We start from the raw sequence: 21,297 nt of genomic DNA, 5'->3' as shown, positions 1-21,297 counted from the left end.
AATTAATCATTAAAAACAAAAGCATTAAAAATAAAATAGAAACACACCCAACATAATTCATTATGACAATAAACTAACTTTAAGCATTCACCTTGAAATAAAACAAAAACAAACCACATGTAATTTAAAAGAGACACAGCTAGGGGTGCCTGGTTGGCTCAGTTGGTGAAGCATCCAACTTTTGATCTCTGGGTCATTGAGTTCGAGCCTACTTTAAAGGAAAAAAGAAAAAAGGAAAAAAAAGGAGACACAACTAAAACAAAATGGCATGGAATGAGAAAGCTGGGTAATTTATTGAACAAAGAAATTTAGGACAGACAGGAATTTAAGTAAAATACAAGACTCAGAAAGCAGGGTGATTATTTTTGATTAAGTGTAATCTATAATGAAGATCTTTAGCAGTAGAGAACTTACACATGCATCAAATAATACTGCATCAAAATACATGATAAAAATCATTAGAGTTGAGAGAATGAGAAGCCAAGCCACAGACTGGAGAAAAATACCTGCAAAAGAAACATCTGATATATAAAGGACAGTTAATGAATATATACAAAGAACTCTTAAAACTCAACAATATAAAAATTAACAATCCAATTTAAAATGGGCCTAAGATCTGAAGAGGTACTTTACCAAAAATGATACAGAGATGGAAAAGCAGCATGTAAAAAGATGCTCAGGGCACCTGGATGGCTCAGTCGGTTAAGCATCTGACTTTTTTTTTGTGGGAGAGAGAGAAAATGCAAGTAGGGGAGGGGTGGAAGTGGGCCCACACTAACAACAGAGAACCCAATGTAGGGCTTGAACTCACAAACCATGAGATCATGACCTGGGCCAAAGTCGGATGCTCAACTGACTGAACCACCCAGGTGCCCCAAAGCATCCAACTCTTGATTTTGGCTCAGGTCATGACCTCACGGTTTCATGAGTTTGAGCCCCAGGTCAGACTCTGCTTTGACAGCTTGAAGCCTGCTTAGGAGTCTCCCTTTTTCCCTCTCTCTCTGCCCCTCTCCCAACTCACGTTCTGTCTCTCAAAATAAATAAACTTAAAAAAAAAAAAAAGAAAACAGATGCTCAACATCAATCATTAGAGTACTGCAAATCAAAACAATGAGATACCACTACATACACCTATTAAAATAGCTAAAGTCTAAAACACTAACAACATCAAACGCTCATGAGGATGTTGGGCAACAGGAACCCTCACCTACTGTTGGTTGAAAAGCAACATGGTATAGACACTCTGAAAAACAATTTAAAGGCTCCTTACAAAAATAAATATACTCTTACCATACAATCCAGCAATTGTGCTCCCTGGTATTTACTCAAATCAGCTGAAAACTTCTATCCATACAAAAACCAAATACAGGAGCACCTGGATGGCTCAGTTGGTTCAGCGACCAACTCTTGGTTTCAACTCAGTTTGGGTTCAAGCTCGGTGTCAAGTTCTGCATTGACAGCACAGAGCCTGCTTGGGATTCTTCCTCTCTCCTGTCCCTCCCCTGCTTATGCTCTGTCTCTCTCAAAATAAGTAAATAAATACACACAGATGTTTATAGCAACTCTATAAATGACAAATGTGAAAGCGACTGAGATATCCTTCAGCAGGTAAATGAATAAACAAACTGTAGTACTTCCAATAGAATAATATTCAGTGCTAAAAATGAATGAGCTATTAAGCCATGAAAAGATATGAAGGAAACTTAAAGGCATATTCCAAGTTGAAAAGGTTACATACTATATGATTCCAATTATAGGATATTCTGGAAAAGGCAACATTATGGAGACTGTAGAAGCACCAGTGGTTGCCAGGAATTAGGGAGAAGGGAGAGATAAATAGGTGGAACACAGGCGATTTTTAGGGTTGGGAAACTGTTCTGTTTTTCTGATGGATACATTTCATTATCCACCATTTGTCCACACCCATTGAATGTACAATATCAAGAGTGAACTCTGATGTAAACTATGGACTTTGTTTGATGTGTCCATGTTGGTTCATTAATTATAACAAATATACCACACATGGCAAGATATTGACTGTCGGGGAAGGAGTGCTGGCAGTACAGGGGAGCTTAGGGTATATGGCAACTCTGTATTCTTTACTCAATTTTGCCACGAACCTAAAATTGATATATAAAGTCTATTAACTTAAATATTAAAAATCATTAGAAATGAAAGAAACCGACAACCAACCAACATGTACTTACTGCAAGCTCATGTGTTCTAAGTAGAATAGCAAAGTAACAGAGAAACAAGAAAAAGAAAGAAACCAAATAACTTCAGATGAAAGTGCTATAAAGAAAGCCAAAAAGGGATGCCTGGCTGGCTCAGTCAGTAGAGTATGTGAATCTTAATCTCGGGGTCCTGAGCTCAAGCCCCACATTGGGCATGGAGCCTACTGTTAAAAACCAAACCAAACCAAACAAAACAAGACACAGAAGGGCAAGAAGACAGATACCAAGTGGGCTAGGTGGGGACTATTTTAGTAGACTGATCAGGTAAGGCCCCTTCAAAACAGTAATGTATGAAGAGAAGATTCAGGCAGAAGAAACAAAAATGTAAAAGTCCCAACGTGAAAATAAGGCTCTTAAAAACAATGCTACCCTGTCAGTCTTTGACATATTAAGATTTAAAAATTAATGAAGACTAAATTTTATAATTAATAAGAACTATTAAGAAGGAATAATAAACCAAATAAGAGAATTTGAATAAAGTTTTACATATATACTCTGAAAACAGAAAGTGGTTTTTTTTGTTAAAGCTTATTTACTTTGAAAGAGAGAGTGCCAGGGAGCAGGGGAGGGGCAGAGCGAGGGAGAGAGAATCCCAAGCAGGCTCCACACTGTCAGCGCAGAGCCTGATATGGTCTCAAACTCACAAACTGTGAGACCAACTGAGCCACTTAGGTACCCAAACAGAAAATGTTTTTAAGTTTCACAGAACATTCACCAAATTGGATTATCCTTTAAATCATACACACATGCACAAAACTCTCAGTAAATTAAAAAAATATTTTTTTTAAATTTTAAAGTAGGCCTCACATCCAGCAGAGAGTCCAACATGGGGCTTGAACTCATGACCCTGAGATCAAGACCTGAGCTACGATCAAGAGTTAGACACTTAACCGACTGAGCCACCCAGGTGCCCCAGTAAATCTTAAAAAATAATTTAAAAGACTATAAAAACAGAGTGAATAGAACTGTCCTAAATATCACTTGAGTCAAAGAGGAAATCAAACTAGAGCTACTATTTGGAAAGTAATAAATATAAGAACATGATTCATGTAAATTTTAGAGTGCAGCCAAAGCAGTCCTCAAAAGCAAATTAAGAGCATCAATGCTTTCATTATTTAAAAAGAAAAAAAAAAAAAAGAGGAACTAAGAACTTGAGTAGAAAAAGCTCAAAAAAAAAAAAAAAGAAGAAGATCAAAATAAGGAGAAAAGTAGAAATCAGGAAATCAGAAAACCAAAAGAATTCACCTCAAAGTTGGTTATTAAAAACAACTAAGTAGACAAACATCAAATCAAGAATCATAGAAAGAAATCAAATCAAGAAAAATAACAAAATCACTAATAAAAAGGTAGAAATACCAGATTTTAATTATAACATATTACATACATCCATATAACAAATTTGAAAATCTTAAAAATATAAAATGGGAAAATTGGGGTGCCTGGGTGGCGCAGTCGGTTAGGCGTCCGACTTCAGCCAGGTCACGATCTCGCAGTCCGGGAGTTCGAGCCCTGCGTCGGGCTCTGGGCTGATGGCCCAGAGCCTGGAGCCTGTTTCCAATTCTGTGTCTCCCTCTCTCTCTGCCCCTCCCCCGTTCATGCTCTGTCTCTCTCTGTCCCAAAAATAAATAAAACGTTGAAAAAAAAATTTATAAAATGGGAAAATACAAATTATCAAAACTGACTCATGAAAAAGAAAGGATTCCTCAAGATTCTACAGAAGTAACTATGTAAGTTACCATTTGGCCTGTATACTATTAAACTAAATTTCTGAGATTCTTTTCTACTCTTTCAATAAATTCTACACATTTGACTAATATGAATGGGGTTTTGGTTCCTCATAACATGTCCCTTTGGATACCTTTGGCTATTAGCAAATTTATGATATGTACACTTATTTGTAGTTAAAAGAAGGAAAACCTTATCAACACCTAAAAAGTGTCATAAAAACATCTGCTAAAATTCAGAAGCCATTCCTATTGTTGTAAGGTAGGAACAGAATAAAATAACACTATTTCTCTAAAACCAACAGTTGCCACCATCCTTAATTGTAAAAATACCAGAGACATTCTAAGAATGACAATTATTACCTCTCTTCTTTAAAAAATTTTTTAAACATTTTTTTTAAGTTTATTTATTTTGAGAGAGAGAGAGAGGGAGAGAGCACCAGCAATGGAGGGGCAGAAAGAGAAAGAGGAAATAAGTTACACATTCAGCAATAGGAAAAGAACAAATACAGCACAGCTGTACAATGGAATGTTAGGCAAACATTAAAAAACGATCTTTTTTTTTTTTTTTTTTAATGTTAATTCATCTTTGAGAGACAGAGCATGAGCGGGGAAGGGGCAGAGAGGGAGACACAGAATCCGAAGGAGGCTTCAGGCTCCGAGCTGTCAACACAGAGCCCGATGCCAGACTCCAACTCACAAACTGCGAAATCATGACCTGAGCTGAAGTCGGACGCTCAACCGACTGAGCCACCCAGGCGCCCCACATTAAAAAATGATCTTAAGAACAAAGGGAAATGTTCAAGATTTAGCAAGATAACAAATTATAAAAACCAGGATTCCAATTTTACAAAAGTAACTGTTCTCACACACATATATGTGTACGTGTATACATGTGTGTGTATACATATATATATAACTGTTCTCACACATATATAGGTACGTGTATACGTGTATATATATGTGTATGTATATGTGTGTATATATATTTGTGTGTGTATGTATACATACATATATAGTGGCAAGAAGCATAACAAAATATCAACAGTATTTTGATATCCATACATAATGGAATAAGGGGTTAAAAAAAGCAACTTTATTCTTTTCAAGTATTTAATCAAGAAGGTGAAAAAAGTTCAGTAAGAATTTACAATTTACAATAGAGATACTGTATCAAACATTTAGTTCTATTTCCACTATTATATGTGCCAATGTAACTTTTCCCTTCTTTAATAATTTACTCTTTAGAGCACCTGAAATTTTCTTTACATGCTTTACCCACCTTTTGTTGCTCATATTTTTATTATATAATAATTTTGTTTTGTTCACAAGCCTATAAATTAAGAACAGAAATTAAAAATTTCAAAGCTGAGAATACACCTTAAAATCACCTTGTCCTAATGAAATAAAAGGCCAAAATGAAACCTTCTAGCTTTCCAGAACCTATTAAACATTCACATGAAAAAACATTACCAATAGCTTGATCAGAAAGATGTGAGGAAGAACTCAGTAGTGCAAGCTAAAAGTGCTCTGCATGCATATGTACATGTAGCACTTAAAAAAATTTTTTTGGGGGCGCCTGGGTGGCTCAGTCGGTTAGGCGTCCAACTTCGGCTCAGGTCATGATCTCACGGCTCAGGAGTTCAAGGCCCGCCTCGGGCTCTGTGCTGACAGCTCGGAGCCTGGAGCCTGCTTTGGATTCTGTGTCTCCCTCTCTCTCTGCCCCTCCCCCTCTTGTGCTCTGTCTCTCTCTGTCTCTCAAAGATGAATAAATGTAAAAAAAAAAAAAAGAATTTTTAAGTTTATTTATTTTTGAGAGAGAGTGTGCGCACAAGCAGGGGAGGGGCAAAGAGAAGAAGAGACAGAATCCCATGAGGATGGGGGGCGTGAACTCATGAACTGTGAAATCATGACCTGAACTGAGATCAGGAGTCAGATGCTTAACTGACTGCGCCACCCAGGGGCTCCAGTACATGTATTACTTTTAACTAACACTAGTGAGTTCTTCCTTACACCTCCCTCTTTGATTAGTTTCAACTGGCAAAAATTGAGAAATAACTCTCATTTCTAGATGAATAACTCAGGCTTTCCCCACACTGCAAATAAAGATTATGGATTAACATGTTAAGAAAATATATAAGAACAATAAGAATACCTGAACCAGAGTGGAGCTCAAGAAAAACTGCCAAAGAGAGCTACACACACAGGTGGAAATGGATGAGGATGAAATCAGTAGAGGACAAAAGATGGGGATAAAAGGGCTTTTTGGTTGTTTGTTTGCTTGCTTTTCAGATGTGATGCTTACAATAAAACCATTACAATATTACACCCTGAATCTCTATAATCCATTTTCACAGCAACCTAAAACTCTTAAAATTTTTTCTATGCCCGTATTTCACTTCAATAGCCAAGCTATTTTACATTGTTAAAACTCTTCCTTACCCCTATTGTGCACAGACACTAATTCCAGAAGGATAGTACAACAATTATTATTTTTTTAAAGTTTTATATATTTAAGTAAACTCTACACGTAACATGGGGCTCAAACTCATGACCCCAAGATCAAGAGTTGCATGCTCCTCCAACTGAGGCAGCCAGGCACCCCAATACAACAATTAAGAAGAATGTTTTTTTATTATAAATTTTTTTTTCAACGTTTTTATTTATTTGTGGGACAGAGAGAGACAGAGCATGAACGGGGGAGGGGCAGAGAGAGAGGGAGACACAGAATCGGAAACAGGCTCCAGGCTCTGAGCCATCAGCCCAGAGCCTGACGCGGGGCTCGAACCCACGGACCGCGAGATCGTGACCTGGATGAAGTCGGACGCTTAACTGACTGCGCCACCCAGGCGCCCCAAGAAGAATGTTTTTGATAAACATGCAATGGGAAAGGGCTTAAACAGAAAGTAAAAGATTATTATCTATCATGTATGAAAAGCTTCGACAATTCAATAAAGAAGTATAGATTGATATAGCCTTTTAGGATGGCAATTTGGCATCAATCAAAACTTAAAATGCACACTTAAAAATCTTATTTAAGGAAATATTTGTGTATACACACATGTGCACAAAGATATAGTAAATTCACTAAGGCTCCAGGTTTACTTGCTGAAAATTGAGAATACAGACTGTCCCTGACTTCTCATGGTTCAACTTACAGTTTTTTGACTTTACGATGGTATGAAAGTGAAGTTTCTACATTCAGTAGGAACCATATTTTGAATTTTGCTCTTTTCCTGGGCTGGCAATATGCAGTACCACACTGTCTTATGACACTGGGCAGTAGCTGCAAGCAGCAGCTCCCAGTCAGCCACGTGATCAAGAGGATAAACAACTGAAATACTTAAAACCATTCTATTTTTCACTTTCAGTATACTATTCAATAAAGTGCATAAGATATTCAACACCTTAGTATAAAACAGGCATTGTGTTAGAGGGGTCTGCCCAACTGTAGGCTAACCTAAGTGTTCTGAGCTCATTTAAGGTAGGCTAGACTGAGCTATAATGCTTTGGCGTACAATGTTTTCAACTTTCAGTGGGTTTATTGAGACAAAACCCCATTGTAAGTTGATGAAGATCTGCACAGCAGTCTTCTCTTACCCACGGTTTCTCTTTCCACAGTTTCAGTTGCCAGCAGTCTAACCGCAGTCCTGGATCCTACTACCGAGGTTTGGTCAGAAGGTCAGTAATAGCCTATCACTACATCACAGTGTCTACCTACACCATTCACCTCACTTCATCTCATCATATAGGCATTTTATCATCACATCATCACAAGAAATGTTAGTAGAATCCAATGAGATATTTTGAGATACACCACATTCACATAACTTTTATTATAGCATATTGTAATAACTGTTCTACTGTATTATCAGTTATTGTTGTTAATCTCTTACTGTGCCTAAATGATAAACTAACTTTATCACAGATATGTATACATGGGAAAAAACAGTATATATAAGGTTCAGCCTATCCCTGGTTTCGGGAATCCACTGGAGGTCTTGGTACGTATCCTCCATGGATAAGGGAGGACCACTGTAACATAAATTACCATGAATAAAGTGCAACCATACAATAGACTACACCATGACTGTTAAAAAGATGAAGTACAGCTATGTGTATTGGGATGGAAAAGATTATATAATGACCAGATCTTTTATTTTAAAAAAATTGGTTAAACCCACAAACATAATGCTTATTCCTAACTTCATAAAGAAAACAAAATTGTTAGCAGGGGTACCTGTAGGGAATGGGACTAGAAAGTGAGGAAAGAGTAATGTTCATTTTTTTTTTTTATTGTAAATAATTGAGTTGTGTTTTGTTTTTTTTTTAATTTTTTTTTTTCAACGTTTACTTATTTTTGGGACAGAGAGAGACAGAGCATGAACGGGGGAGGGGCAGAGAGAGAGGGAGACACAGAATCGGAAACAGGCTCCAGGCTCTGAGCCATCAGCCCAGAGCCTGACGTGGGGCTCGAACTCCCGGACTGCGAGATCGTGACCCGGCTGAAGTCGGACGCTTAACCGACTGCGCCACCCAGGCGCCCCAATAATTGAGTTGTTTTTGAGAGAGAGAAAGAGAGAGAGAAGGAGGGAGGGAGGGAGGGAGGGAGGGAGGGAGGGAGTGAGGGAATGCGAGCGGGGGAGGGGCAGAGAGGGAGACACTGAATCTGAAGCAGGCTCTAGGCACTGCTCAAACTCATGGTCCGCGAGATCATGACCTGAGCCGAAGTCAGACGCTCAACCAACTGAGCCACCCAGGCGCCCAGAGTTGCTGGAACCTTTTATAAAAAGCAAAAACCGCTTCTGGAATGTAAAAATAAGGGAAAAAGCACTAGTCTGTTATGATGGTTATTTGAGGCTAAAGTGATTTTTGTCCTGTTTCTTAACAATCTTCACTACTCTCCAAATTTTCTATGAGAAATATGCATACTTTTTAAAATCTGAAAAGCATGTACTTAGAAAACCTATATTTTATATCTGTGGCAAAACTTTTCCCAAAAAATAATTTTAACGGTTATGGTTTCAGAAACTTGGTCCTGAGATTCCAACCTCTTCCAGAAAGCATTCTTAAACTTAAGTTTGGGAGCTTGTTACAGAAGAAATTAAATGTAAAGCCTATTTTCGAATGGAATATTAACTAACCTCCATAAAGAACTTAAGTACTACATTCACAAAGTACTTTACCTGCATTATCTCATTTACTTTAAATAGCCCCATGAAATTTGTATTATATGATTATTACTATCAATCCCCATTTTACAGATGAAGAAAACCAAATCTTGAAAAGAGAACATGTGTTACCCAGAGTCAACTAGAAGAGCCAAGATTCAAACCCAGGTCTCCAGCATCTAACCGTCTGAGATACATGAAATGGTAAGTGCTAATGTACCTCAGAGATAATAATAGGCTAGTACTCTGAAATCCTGCAGGAATGTTCGGAATGACTATTCTTAAATAGGTTAGTGATCCTAAAATGAAGAAGCAGTGAAAATTCTGATCACAGAAGAAAACAATCAGTACTTCTTCAAAGCCAAGGGGGCTATTTTTTCTTCTTTCAGTTTCTACCAAGGTACCAGAAGGATACAAGGGACAACCGAGGTTTGTCAGCAACTTAACCAGCCCTCTGACTGGCCTCGAATTAGCTCTCTAACTGGGAGGGCTTTTGAAAACAAACATCAGAATCCCAAAGGCTTAAAGCCTTCAACAAGGTCCAGTTTCAAGTTTTAATCAAAAGAAACATACTTGAATATTAGAATTATCAATATTGACAGAATAAACATAAGGATTTAAAAGTACCTACTTATTTTAGTCTATATGAACAAGTTCTCTTTTTAAAAAAAAAAATAACTGAAAGTTTATCCTTAGTTACCTGAACAAGTTCTAAGTTTTTTTCTTTAAAAAAGTATACTAAAAAAGAAATATACACCACTGTTAATCACGTCTACTTGGAAACCTGCCTATCATAAAGATCAGAGAACCATAGGAACCCCAATTCATTTGTTTAGTAGATACACCTCAAGTACAAACTTACCATTACTTTACAATTTTAGGTTTGCAAGGTTAGTAATGAACGTCACAAAGTCGAGAAGAGTAACTCTCCTTTTGAATAATGGTAAACCAGAAATCAAGGCCCTAAGGGAAGAGGAATAAGGAACTCTTCCTTGGTAAAAATTATCTGCTTATAGGGGCACCTGAGTGGCTGAATCAATTGAGCGTTGGACTTTGGCTCAGGTCACGATCTCACAGATCTCACAGATCTCACAGTTCGTGAGTTTGAGCCCCATAGCAGGCTCTGTGCTGACAGCTCAAAACCTGGAGCCTGCTTCTGATTCTGTGTCTCCCTCTCTCTCTGCCCACCCACCCCTCAAAATAAATAAATATTAAAAAAAAAAAAAACACCAACTATCTGCTTATAGAAACTGGCAGAAAAGCTGACATTATACACCAAACTACACACTCTATCATTTTTATACCTGCAACAAGACCTCTCAATTAAGTTAAGGACAACTGACATCAAATGATGACAGTATTAAGGCTCAGTACTAACACTTAGGTAAAAATGGAGTATTTAATGAAAACAAAATTCGCTGAATTTACATCAACCACTTTCAACAAAACCTGGAAGTAGGCTTAATACCTACATATATTACAGTTCAAAAACATTTTAAGGTTCATTTTTCCTAATGTACATCAGTGTTCTTGTATAATTAATAGCTAGAAAGATTTAAAAGCCAAGGACGAAAGAATTGCCTTAAATCAATACCCTTAATAGCTTAATAGGAGAACATGAACAAAGCTTTCCACTTATAAGTGTGTATATAATATGTGTATGTGTGTGTATATACATATACACACATAAAAAACATTTAGAAGTTAGTATGAGTGTGTTTTACCAATGCCACAGAGTTTCTGGCAGAGTTGACAAGTTGTAACCTGCTTTAAAAATTACTGTTCACTGCCTTCAACCCAATCTAATTTTATTTAATGTTATTTTTTTGGATAACTCTACAAAACTAAACCCCCCCCCAAGCAAATTCTTGTACATTTCAATATCCTGCCTACTTAATAAGAGCGGAAGAGTCTAACAGAGCAGGGGAAAAAACGTGACGTGCACAACCTTGATCCAAAACACAGTTCGTCGGAGTCTAATTTTAGGCCTAACCATTTTGATTGTCTTTTACAGAGGTTAAAAAGAAAAAAACAACTATAGATCACTTTTAAAGGAGAAATGAAATAACTGTCAATGGAAGTTGTACATGATTTATCAAAGAGGAAACAAATCACGCTCACAATTGCCTAGAGTATTCCAATTAAAAGATACAAGGAGGATACAGCCCCACACCAACCGACAACAGAAATTACTTTTCATACTTTAATTCTGGGATGACTTTAAAGAAATACTCAAAAGGCTGAGTCCACCGAGGATGTTGCAGCAATGTCGTATGTGTCTTGATTTAAAGAAAGCCAAACATGGTGAAAAGCCAACCTTCACCTAAATTACCTAAAGAAGCAAATATTCACCTCCTGGCTGAAGATCAAACAAGAATCACGAGAAGACCCAAAAGTTCGGTTGTTAGGTGAGGCCCTCAAACTCTCGGAAAACTATGTTTCTACCAATACGAAATATGGAAGAGATTTCACATTGTAGTTTAGAAAAGAGTAAAGGGACTAGAGACCATATATGCCTAAGCAATGAAACTATGATGACCAGAGAGGTAGCAAGGAGGAGCTGGGACTCAGGAAAAATCATCGAGGACTAAAACCTGAGTCGTTAGGTCGAACACTAAAGTAAACTGAGAACAGGAGGAAGCTGAAAGGCTAGGGAAGGGAGACCGAGAGTGGGCAGAGCCTGTGGCGCGACACGGCCCTGGGCAGGGTTGGGTCCAGGAAGAGTCAGACTTCGCCACCCCAGCAAGCTTCCCATTTCGGGCTGAAGCCGAAGAAAACAGCCCTAGGGAGCAGACAATGAGCCACCGCCCCAGGAGCCACGGCTCCAGGCACGCAGGTGGCGACTGCCCCGGCGCTGCTCCGAGCAGGTAGGCTGCCGCGGGCCGCTGGCGCCGGCCAGGCCGCGGAGAAAGAAGGAGGAAGAGAGCGACGGCCCGCGTCCCGGCCCGCCTGCACACTTACCCCAGGCGAGGGAAGGTCCCCGCCCCAGCGAGGCGCCTCGGTCCGAGCTCCCGGCGGGCTCTGGAACCGCCCCGGGCAAGCGCAAGGCGCAGGGCAGGCAGGGAGGGAGGGGGAAGCGGGGCGGGAAGACGAGCCGCGCTGGAGCGCAGCCGCTGCTACCGCAAAGCCGAGCGGCAGCCGAGCCCCACGGGCGCCGGGAGGGGAGGGTAGGGAGCCTTCGGCAATGGCGACGGCCCGGGCCAGAGGGGAAGCGGAACAACCGCCGCCGCTGCGCGTGGCCACAACCCTGGGGGAGGGCGACGGCGGGGAGCGGGTAGGGGCGGGGCCAGAACTCCGCCCCCTCGACGGCCCAAGCACCGAGCTCCACGGGGTGGAGATCGGCACCACCTCCCGCTGGGCGGGCTCGCCCGGGGCTGCTGGGAGTCGTAGTTTGGAGACGTGCAGTCTGCTTTTCTCGCCTTTCTCTTTCTTTTTTTGGGGACGGGGTTTAGGGAATATTCTTTAAACTGAGAAGGAGAGCCAGTTCCTCTTTTAACTTAGCATGGTCTCCAGTCAGGTCTGTGCCAACCAAAGATGCTTGACTGACACTGCTGTTACATAAACCTGCTCCAGAACATTTGTTTCTGGGAACTCATCCATTACCCATTTGCATTTTACTTACAAACTCTTACTATGTCTTGCTGCTAAAATAAGTCCCATCTCCTTGAAATCAAGGCCTTCGTGTTTTATCCACAGTGGAGTCCATCAGTGTATTCAGTAACTCTACAAACATTTGAGCATCTAAAATGTATCAGACATTTAGTTATCAGGGATACAAGGGTGAACATGAGTCACATTGCCTTTGTGCAGCTTACAAATATGCAAGCACAATTATTAAACTAGTGATATCTGGTATGAGGAGACAACTGGGGAGATTACTTTGGATCCGGTGGCCAGAGAAAGCATCTTTAAGGAGGGGGCATTTAAGCTGAGAACAGGAGAGAGCCATGAGAAGCCCCTAGGAGAAAGCATTATAGGCAGGAGGAAGAAAAGGACTTGCTATGGTCAGTTATGAAGACCTGTGTAGCTTGAGCTTAGAGCAAGAAGAGTAATGTACTGTGATAAAACAGTAGAGTGGACAAGATTCAGGTCAAGAAGAATCTTGAATGCCATGCTAAAGAATTTGGATTTATTCCAAGAAGCTACTAAAGAGTTTTAAGCAGGGAAGTGATTTTATCTGGCTTACATTTTCAGATCACTAGATTGCTGTGCGGCGAATGGAGTATATAGATGCAAGAATAGAAGGAAATAAACTAGAAAGGCTGTAATCATGACTGATACTAAGGAGAAAGCAGAACTGGAAAAAGGCAGCTAGACTGTGTTTATCTATACATGTAGAATCCAAACTGATATAGAGAGAAAGGAATCAAAGACCAATATGGCACACTATTACTAGATAACCTGAAAAACAGTCCCATTATTAAACACACCGAAATGCTGGATAAAATAGAACATCCTTTCGAAGGCATAACTAAGCTTTCAAGAAAGGAGGAGGAATACCTCTGACAGTCTTCCAACCCCACACTCAACCCAAAGAGACAGCAAAAAACCTGAGTAGTAAGCAGGACAGTGAAGCTATGGTTGTGTTGAGGGTATATACTTATCTCAGAAAATGGTTTTTTGTTTGTTTGTTTCTGGGTTTTTTTTTTGTTTTTTGTTTGTTTGTTTTGTTTTTTTTTACTGGCTGGACAGAAGAGCAAAGACAAGGCCTTGGGCTGTACAAAGAGCTGGGACATTGTTCCTGCATAAGACTGGGAAACTCAAAGGGCTATGCCCTCCAAGAATAGACTGAGGATAAAAAATATCCCCTGCACCAGCCCTGGGAGACAAGCAGACATTAGTATGTTTGTCTGGACTTGGTATGGAGGGGGAAACAATTTCTCTTTAGAATTCATAATCAGAAACTTTCCCTCACATGTGTTTGAAAGTTCAAACTGACATTACCTATACTGTCCAGGAAACTTCAGGACAAGAAAGTAGTCCCAGGCTGGTAGTGCTTGGAGGCCTGGAAGAAACAAATACAAATCCTCACCACACAGGTTCACTCTTAACCCAGGACTCAAAGGATTCCCAAAGATAAACAGGATTTCAAAAGCTAAATATAAGCACCCAAAATATAACTACAATATACCTGAGAAAATAAGGCACCATAAATGAATCAGCAGAAACTGTGAACAAAATAATGAAGTCTGAACTTTAGAGAGTCGAATTATTGGTTACAGAATAGAAAATGAGTTTATTAAACTGATTAAACAAAATAATACAGGAGCAAGAAACAAGATACTATTTATTTAATGTTTATTTTTCAGAGAGAGCATGCAAGATGGGGAGGGCAACAGAGGATTCAATGTGGGCTCTACACTGACAGCAGCAAGCCCGATGCTGAGCTTGAACTCATGGACCATGAGATCATGATCTGAGCTGAAGTCAGACACTCAAATGGCTGAGCTACTCAGGTGCCCCGAAACAAGATAGTATTTTTTTAAAAGTGACCAGGCAATTTTGAGAAGTAACCAAGTAGAACTTCTAAAAATAAAGAATTTAATAATTAAAATCAAAGCCAATGTTTCGGTTAAATAGCAGATTATATAATGAAGAGAGAATTACTAAACTGGACCATAGATCTAAAGAAATTATGGAGAATAGCCCAGAGACAAGGGAAATATGAAAGAAAGATCAAGAGACATGGGGATGGATTGTAAAGGTCTATCATATGCTTAGCAAGAACTCTGAGAGAAGACAAAAGAGGCAGTATATAATGAGATAATGGCCAAGAATTTTCCTGAACTGAATAAAGACAAGATCCGTCAGATTCAGGAAGCAAAGTGAAGCCCAACCAGGGTAAAGAAAAGACATCTTTTCAAACATGTCAATATGAAACTGCAGAATACCAAAAATAAAGCAACTAGAAAGAAAAGACCTACCCTACAAAGAAATAACTATTAAACTTCTGAAGATTTCTCAACTGCAACAATGCGTACCAGTTGACAATGGAAAAATATTTACCAAGATTACCAAAATATTACACCAAGATAAAATAACCAACCTTAGAAGTGTATGTGTAGCAAAATTATTGGTCATATGAGGGTAAAATACAGATATCATCAAACAAAAATGTTTCTGGTATTGTAATAGCATTGTATTGCGACAATGGTACCTATACTTGTGAGCATAGCATGAAATATAGACTTGTGGAATAGCTGTGTTGTATACCTGAAACTAACTGTAACGTTGTGTGTGAACTATACTTCAACTAAAAAAAAAGATGTTGTCAACAACAGGGACCTACTAAAGGAACTCATTAAAAAGATACACTTCAGGAGGAAACGGATTCTAGAAGTAAGGTCTAAGATGCAAATCAGATAGATAGCTAAACCTACTCATCCTATCACTGGTTAGGATGATCCTGAAGAGCATACTTAATCCACATTATTTCATTCTCTCAACTCTACATTCAACAACCTGCCAAATGAATATTTTGTAAGTTTGGAGGATAATGCAGATAGGTGTTGGTCACCTCACTCTAATTTATCTTACCAATAAGCACTAATTATGAAAATATAGGTGAGTAGCTTGAAATAGAATATCTTACTAGAATAGTCCTTAAACTCATTATATTCTGAAATCATTAAGAGCTGCCATAGATCTTTCCAGTTCCCAAGTCATATATTATACCATCTTCCCGGAGATCTAGCTAAATAATGTAAATTCTTGGTAGAGTGGCTTAGATACACACACACACACACACACACACACACACACACACACACACTCAAATAATCTCTGCCCCATCACCACCCTTAGTTGAGGTAACCCACGTCTCTGTTATGTTCATCCAAAAGAACATATTACTTTAAGAAAACTAAACCATAAAAGTGGAGCAGATACTGGAACAGAATGACCAATAGGACAGTACCTATTTTCTTAGCTTAAACAAAAAAGACCATACACTGAATTACAAAACTGATTACAAAAGTAAAGTCCTTAGGGGCTCCTGGGTGGCTCTGATGATTAAGCTTCTGACTCTTGATTTCAGCTCAGGTTATGATCTTGCAGGTCGTGAGACTGAGCCCCCTGTTGGACTCTGCACTGACAGCACACAGCCTGCTTGCAATTCTCTCTCTCCCTCTCTCTGCTCCTCTTACACTCTCACTCACTCTCTCAAAAATAAAAACAAACAAACAAACAAATAAATAAAATAAAGTGCTTAGGGGTACCTAGCTGGCTCAGTAGACAGAGCATGTGACTCTCAACATCAGTTCAAGCCCCACCTTGGGAATAGAGCTTAATTTAAAAAAATTTTTTTAATTACAAAAAATAAAGTGCTTATTCATTTTTTAAGCATCCAAAGAAGATAATATAAAGATTTCAAAGCCAGAAATGTTCCACTGTATCAAAAGTAATGTCATTAGCAACCACTTATTAGGCAAGAAGAGTCATATGAAAGTACTCTTCACTTACTTTCACATTTTTATTACACTTCTGAATACCTGTATAAATACGTAAGTGGCTGAATCATGTTCCAAACCACCATCTCAAATATTAACTTGAAAACTTGTTTAAATACTGATGAAACTTGGTGCTAATACGCAAAAGAAAATAAAGATATATGTCCACTCTGCCCTCTACTCCACATATACTCTTAAGAGGTACCATGTTCCCCTCTCCATATTTCAAAATGTTGTCTGTTGATGTTACTGAATTTTGACTGACATATAATTTTACTTCAATGCCACTATATAAATCCCAGTATGAAAGAAATGCTTGTAAAAAGCATGGAGTTCTTTCTTATAAGAAAACATTAAACAAGTATAAAATTAGACCGGTTGAAATTTTATCGATCTCTAATATTTCTGTTTTATGGCACTTGGTTGCTTTTTTCAATATTTAAGTTCTTAAACACACCTTTAAAAAGAATATTTTGACTAGTCAAGTCATACATGTCAAAATACAAAAGATTTATTCCTATAAAAACACCAGAATGTTTTAGGAAATTAAGCAGTGATATATATAAATGTTTATCATTCCATTACTCTATATAAAACAAACATTGCCAACATACCCTGGTTTATTGGCTTCTGTTTCGGAATATGCTTGTCCTAAGTGCACTGCCCTAAATAAACAGAAGAACATGCTTGCCTTTTTATTTTTTAACTAGCTTATGGCACTTACTTTATTTTCTACTTTTTTCCCCAAGAAAAACAGTACATCAAAAGCTTTTGTTTAAAAAAAATCACTGAAGATGCAAAAAAGATTTTTTGTACATGTACAACTTAATAAAATATACTCTTTAAAATGACAATCTGAATTGTCTTCTTGACAAATTCAGTACTAAATGTTAGTACGTAGTTTCATTAAGCCCTTTGTAAATTCATATACTCAGAAGAGTATAATAAAATATAAAAGAAGTGTGGAAATGCTTTAAGGAATAATCAATTTTGATATTAATAATTTCTTAGCTCTCCTTTATTTTCTTTAAACTCTGGATAAGTAACTTTAATATTCTCATAAAATTGACGTTTAAATAAACTGATTCATCCAAAATATTTTATTCTTATTTATAATGATTTTCTCAATTTTTAGCTGAAATTTAAATGTTTCTATTCACAATGAGAATAATTTGTCTCTAATACATAACGTACCCATTTTTGTAAAAGAAATGAAGATAAAATCACTTCTCACAAAATAAATATTAATTTAACGAAACTAAGTTTCCTCTATTGGCACTAGCTTGAAGATTACCAAAGGTCTATACAACAGAGCACTAAATTTTGGAATTAGTTGAAAATGATCCAAAATTTCCTCTAGTAGACATAATTTTAGTCATAAATGAAGACAAAAATAATGACATAATTCTAGAAGAACACTTCTAGTCACAAGTAAATAGGTCTTATTTAGGTTTATGGAAAGCACTTAACTCGGTAAAACTTATAGGGAGAAATGGCCATATTTGAAAACAGCCACAAGGATCAAAGTAGAACACAGGATGGTAATGAGCAGAGTCACAGAACATACTAAAGATGTATGTATAGTCAGTCCCACTGGAACCTGTAGAGTCACATTCTTATATACCTATAGAGAAAGAGAGAGAGAGGAAGAAAGAGAGAGAAGTTAGAGATATTCAAAATGCACACCTTAAGGTGAAACCACAATTTCTTTAATTTTTTAATTTAATTTGTTTCTTTTAAATATCTTCCAGCCAGTGCTACACTACATGTAACATTACTATTTGAGTGATTCTTTTGTATTCAACATTTTATTTAATATAACAGAATCAGACTCAATCCCCACAATAATCCTTAAATTCTCCTTAGTTTTGACTTTTTCTGCTTTCTGCAGATGCTATCTCCCATCATCACCTCTGTAATCAATATAAACATTTACTTCCTCTTACTATGTTTTCTATTAGAATACAGAATTCTCTCACAGTTAAAGCCCTAAAGAAAAAACATTAAAACAATAAAGCTAAGTATCCATTTACTCCTGTTTTTTTGTTTCTTCCTCCAAAATAGCTTTTAAAAGTCCATTCACAAATTATACAATTGAATAGGTCTTTTATTGGTACAACATCAAATCTGTTGTCCTACTAGCCTGTAATACAAAAGTTCTATGTTCAACTTAGTTTCTATTTTCTATTTGGTTTTGAAGATAAAGAGGTTCAATTAGAAATTCTAGTAAATTTTATAGGTTAAAATAGTTTTTAAAAATATTAAAATTTAGGTAACTTGGGAATACTTTTATTTTTGGTTTCTTTTTATAAATATCTGGATTACAATTTCACATAAAAAAAAGTTACCAACATAATCTGTAACAAAGCCACCCTACCAAAAAAATGGTGTCTTAAACCAACAAGCCTTAGTGTATAGATCACCACTGTAGTAATAGTCACCTATTTTTCTGGTATATATGAACAAGCAATACTAACACACACACATGCACACACACACACACACACACACACACACAAATTCAAAGGGCTTAATTATGACCTCTTATTTCAAGTTACATGGTCTAAAAGAACTGAATTCAAAATGTTTTAATAAGGTAATTACTTATTTTGTAGCAATGCACACTACCAATATTTTTTTTGAAGTTTGAAATGCATTTTATTTTTTTTTTTAATTTACATCCAAATTAGTTAGCATATAGTGCAACAATGATTTCAGGAGTAGATTCCTTAATGCCCCTTACCCATTTAACCCTTCCCCCCTCCCACAACCCCTCTAGTAATCCTCTGTTTGTTCTCCATATTTATGAGTCTCTTATGTTTTGTCCCCCTCCCTGTTTTTATTTTTGTTACCCTTGCCTTATGTTCATCTGTTTTGTCTCTTAAAGTCTCATATGAGTGAAGTCATAGGATTTTTGTCTTTCTCTGACTAATTTCACTTAGCATAATACCCTCCAGTTCCATCCACGTAGTTGTAAATGGCAAGATTTCATTCTTTTTGATTGCCAAGTATATATATACCTCCAATGTATATATATATATACCACATCTTCTTTATCCATTCATCCATCAATGGACATTTGGGCTCTTTCCATACTTTGGCTATTGTTGACAGTGCTGCTATAAATTATTGGGGTGCATGTGTCCCTTCGAAACAGCACACCTGAATCCCTTGGATAAATGCCTAGTAGTGCAATTGCTGGGTCGTAGGGTAGTTCTGTTTTTAGTTTTTTGAGGAACCTCCATACTGTTTTCCAGAGTGGCTGCACCAGCTTGCATTCCCAACACACTACCAATATTTTAATGTTTATTTTATTTTTGAGAGAGAGAAAGGCAGAGCATGAGCAAGGGAGGGGCAGAGAGGGAGGGAGACAGAGGATCCAAAGCAAGCTACAGACTCTGAGCTGTCAACACAGCGCCCGATGTGGACTCGAACTTATGAACTGTGAGATTATGACCTGAGCTGAAGCCGGCGCTCAACTGACTGAGCCACCCAGGCGCCCCTTAAATTAATAAATCATAAATAAACACTGATTATACTCTTAATTCACATTTAAAAAATCAAATGCAATGCTCCAGATATATTTTAGAGTTTGAAAAAAAATTTGGGTTCCATATGGTAATGGAAATCTACTCAAAAGCAACTCTACATTGCAAAAGATATTGGCACAGTCATACATCTTACCAACTGTCAGTTCTAAGAGAGTTCTCCACAACAAAATAGCAGTGCTTTGCAGTAAGCCTGCACTCTAAGTAGTTATTTTCTCAGCTAGCTGGTAGACAGACTTCAAAGCACAACTCCAAGGAAAATACTTCAAATTTAAATATCCACAATTGAACATATGAACAAATCTGCTTTATGTTTATCTGACTCACAGGCTACCTAATGTTTTAAATTTACTTTACTTCGGTTGCAAATCCATTTGACTCCTTGTAAAAGTAAATTGTGAAAACGATGGCACAGATTGTGCTACTCAACCAAAGCAAGCAGGCCTTAAAGAGAATTAGAGACAAAGAGAAACACAAACAGTTATTACAACCATCAGTTAAAATGCAGCCCATAAAAGAGGAAGGAAAGGACAGAAAAAAAAAAAAAAAGAGAAAGAAAAGAGATGGATTATATAAAACTACTCACTCCGAAGAGAGGAAAGAAGTAGACCATGTTAACGAAAGGTAAATAGAAAACTGTACACTCCTTAGACAAAGCCAAAGTTAATGAAGTATGAATACTTAACCTAATTTATTAGCTGAAAACAAGTTGGGAGGTCAAAACTATAAAAATGGCCAGCAATGACCTAGATTTAGATATACAAATTGCAATACAATGATCTAAAACTTTATCATAGTTGAAATACTACTTTGAGTCTTATTTTCCTTTTTTCACTTGTTCTGTGCAATATGGTGAAATTAACTCATTTTGTTGTTTAAAAATTAATAAATCTTATAATTTTGGGTCTCTCTCCGTTTCTCTCAAAATAAACATTAAAAAAGGGGGGGGGGGCAACTGGGTGGCTCAGTCAGTTAAGCATCCAACTCCTGATTTGGCTCAGGTCATGACCTCACGGTTCATGAGTTCGAGCCCCACATTGGGCTCTGTGCTGACAGAGCACAGAGCCTGCTTAGGATTCTGTCTCTCTCTCTCTCTCTCTCTCTCTGCCCTTCCCCCACTTGATGTCTCTCTCTCTCTCTCTCTCTCTCTCTCTCTCTCTCTCTCTCTCTCT

The 21,297-nt window shown here is 37.7% G+C and overlaps 2 protein-coding genes across 2 annotated transcripts in view; both read right to left on the bottom strand.

Moving 5' to 3' along the window:
• The window catches only part of PAK2 (p21 (RAC1) activated kinase 2), a 94,254-nt gene extending 81,877 nt beyond the window's left edge, over nt 1-12,377 (bottom strand). Inside the window, exon 1 of the mRNA XM_040484863.1 lies at nt 12,091-12,377. The gene's annotated coding sequence lies outside the window, so the exon portion shown is untranslated. The remainder of the gene's footprint in view (nt 1-12,090) is intronic.
• Nucleotides 12,378-17,659: 5,282 nt separating this feature from the next.
• PIGX (phosphatidylinositol glycan anchor biosynthesis class X) overlaps nt 17,660-21,297 on the bottom strand; it is a gene marked incomplete at its 5' end in the record, with an annotated part of 31,791 nt that continues 28,153 nt past the window's right edge. Inside the window, one exon of the mRNA XM_040484868.1 lies at nt 17,660-18,201. Within this exon, the coding sequence (XP_040340802.1) occupies nt 18,058-18,201 (144 nt within the window). The remainder of the gene's footprint in view (nt 18,202-21,297) is intronic.

This window comes from Herpailurus yagouaroundi, unplaced genomic scaffold (genome assembly GCF_014898765.1).
Source record: "Herpailurus yagouaroundi ecotype Mexico unplaced genomic scaffold, PumYag 162, whole genome shotgun sequence".
NCBI lineage: Eukaryota > Metazoa > Chordata > Mammalia > Carnivora > Felidae > Herpailurus > Herpailurus yagouaroundi.
Note: the sequence above shows the minus strand (reverse complement) of the source record. Positions and strands in the feature narration are given on the sequence as shown.